The sequence below is a fragment of the Coregonus clupeaformis genome, unplaced genomic scaffold (genome assembly GCF_020615455.1).
Source record: "Coregonus clupeaformis isolate EN_2021a unplaced genomic scaffold, ASM2061545v1 scaf0059, whole genome shotgun sequence".
Taxonomy (NCBI): Eukaryota; Metazoa; Chordata; class Actinopteri; order Salmoniformes; family Salmonidae; genus Coregonus; species Coregonus clupeaformis.
The window spans coordinates 252,501-255,000 of NW_025533514.1; the positions used below are offsets into that span (position 1 = coordinate 252,501).

At 49.8% G+C, this 2,500-nt stretch overlaps 1 protein-coding gene across 1 annotated transcript in view; it reads right to left on the reverse strand.

The window, feature by feature from the left end:
- LOC121563986 (FHF complex subunit HOOK interacting protein 1A-like) overlaps positions 1–2,500 on the reverse strand; it is a gene marked incomplete at its 3' end in the record, with an annotated part of 31,674 nt that overhangs the window by 883 nt on the left and 28,291 nt on the right. Inside the window, exons 10-12 of the mRNA XM_045212879.1 lie at positions 1,966–2,133; positions 873–952; positions 482–654 (exon numbers count right to left, since the gene is read on the reverse strand). Coding sequence (XP_045068814.1) covers positions 482–654; positions 873–952; positions 1,966–2,133 — 421 coding nt within the window. The remainder of the gene's footprint in view (positions 1–481; positions 655–872; positions 953–1,965; positions 2,134–2,500) is intronic.

The following is a 2,500-nucleotide window of genomic DNA, read 5'->3' on the forward strand; positions in this document are numbered from 1 at the left end:
TAGCCATCACAGCCAAGCCATCACAGCCTAGCCATCACAGCCTAGCCTAGCCATCACAGCCTAGCCATCACAGCCTAGCCTAGCCATCACAGCCTAGCCATCACAGCCTAGCCTAGCCATCACAGCCTAGCCTAGCCATCACAGCCTAGCCTAGCCATCACAGCCTAGCCTAGCCATCACAGCCTAGCCATCACAGCCTAGCCATCACAGCCTAGCCATCATAGGCTAGCCATCACAGCCTAGCTGTTTGGAGAAGCTGCTTTTTGTATCAGTGATCTTTGAAATGTTTGAATCCTTCTTGACTCTAATGTGATTTGTGTGTGTGTGTGTGTGTGTGTGTGTGTGTTGTGTGTGTGTGTGTTATGTGTGTTCTCACCTGTTTCCATAGCCCAGTGTGTGTGTGTGTGTGTGTGTGTGTGTGTGTGTTGTGTGTGTGTGTGTGTTGGGTGTGTGTGTGTGTTGGGTGTGTGTGTGTTCTCACCTGTTCCCATAGCCCAGTGGATGTGTTGGGTGTGTGTGTGTACGCCTCCGATGCGCAGGGGGCACCAGGAGGGAGTGAGGAAGAGGAAGTTAACAGCTGATGAAGAGTAGGCATCTCTGTCCTTCAGAGAGCGACGTTCTCTCACACACAGGTGTGTACACGGGATCAGATACCTGCAGAGACAGACAGGTGTGTAGACGGGATCAGATACCTGCAGAGACAGACAGGTGTGTAGACAGGATGCACGCACGTCAGAGGAGGCTGATGGGAGGAGATACAGGAGGACGTTTCCTCGTCTACGTTAATGGCTGGAATGGAATCAATGGAACGAAGTCAAACACGTTGATGTACACGCACGCACACACACGCACGCACACGCACACCTTCCTACCTGAGTATGAGCTGAAGCATGACGTCTTCACAGAACAGACCAATGAGAGTTCGGAACAGAGCCAGCGACACCGTACCTAACTAACACACACACAGGGGTTAAAGGTCAAATCACATTAAATCAACATTTTATTTATAAACGAAGTTAATAAGAGAACAGTCTCTCTGTGTCTGTCTCCGTGTGTCTGTCTCCGTGTGTCTGTGTGTCTGTCTCTGTGTGTCTGTCTCTGTGTGTCTGTCTCTGTGTGTCTGTCTCTGTGTGTCTGTCTCTGTGTGTCTGTCTCTCTGTGTCTGTCTCTGTGTGTCTGTCTCCGTGTGTCTGTCTCTGTGTGTCTGTCTCTGTGTGTCTGTCTCCATGTGTCTGTCTCTGTGTGTCTGTCTCTGTGTGTCTGTCTCTCTGTCTCCATGTGTCTGTCTCTCTGTGTCTGTCTCTCTGTGTCTGTCTCTCTGTGTCTGTCTCCGTGTGTCTGTCTCCGTGTGTCTGTGTGTCTGTCTCTGTGTGTCTGTCTCTGTGTGTCTGTCTCTGTGTGTCTGTCTCTGTGTGTCTGTCTCTGTGTGTCTGTCTCTCTGTGTCTGTCTCTGTGTCTGTCTCCGTGTGTCTGTCTCCGTGTGTCTGTCTCTGTGTGTCTGTCTCTGTGTGTCTGTCTCCGTGTCTCTGTCTCCGTGTCTCTGTCTCCGTGTCTCTGTCTCCGTGTGTCTGTCTCCGTGTGTCTGTCTCTGTGTGTCTGTCTCCGTGTGTCTGTCTCTCTGTGTGTCTGTCTCTGTGTGTCTGTCTCTCTGTGTCTGTCTCTGTGTCTGTCTCCGTGTGTCTGTCTCCGTGTGTCTGTCTCCGTGTGTCTGTCTCTGTGTGTCTGTCTCTGTGTCTGTCTCTCTGTGTGTCTGTCTCTGTGTCTCTGTCTCCGTGTGTCTGTCTCCGTGTGTCTGTCTCCGTGTGTCTGTCTCTGTGTGTCTGTCTCTGTGTGTCTGTCTCCGTGTGTCTGTCTCTCTGTGTCTGTCTCTCTGTGTCTGTCTCCGTGTGTCTGTCTCCGTGTGTCTGTCTCTGTGTGTCTGTCTCCGTGTGTCTGTCTCTGTGTGTCTGTCTCTGTGTGTGTTACCTGGAAGGGTGTGTTAATTCTAGATACCAGTGTGTCTAGAATGTGGACGTTGTCGTGTGTGTGTAGCAGTATGAAGGAGAGGAACGTCTGGAGGAGGGCAGGCTCTGACGCTGAGCGGAGGAACAGGTCCAGATACGCCGTAGTGGTCATCACCTCTTCTAGTGTACACTACAGACAGACACACACAGCAGCCAATCAGAGAACAGAGATATAGACAGACACACACAGCAGCCAATCAGAGAACAGAGATATAGACAGACACACACAGCAGCCAATCAGAGAACAGAGATATAGACAGACACACACAGCAGCCAGTTAGAACTCAGCAAACCAGGACGAGGAAAGTAATTTATTTCAGGAGAAATTAGGAAGTTGATTGACCAATCAGAAATTATTAACACAGGACTTGAGGAAGACAAATGAAATACTGTAACCAATTAGCATTAAGTAAACAGAACTACAGGAAGTTTGGAGACCAATGAGCATTATTGAAACAGGACTACAGGAAGTTGGGTGACCAATGAGCATTGTTGAA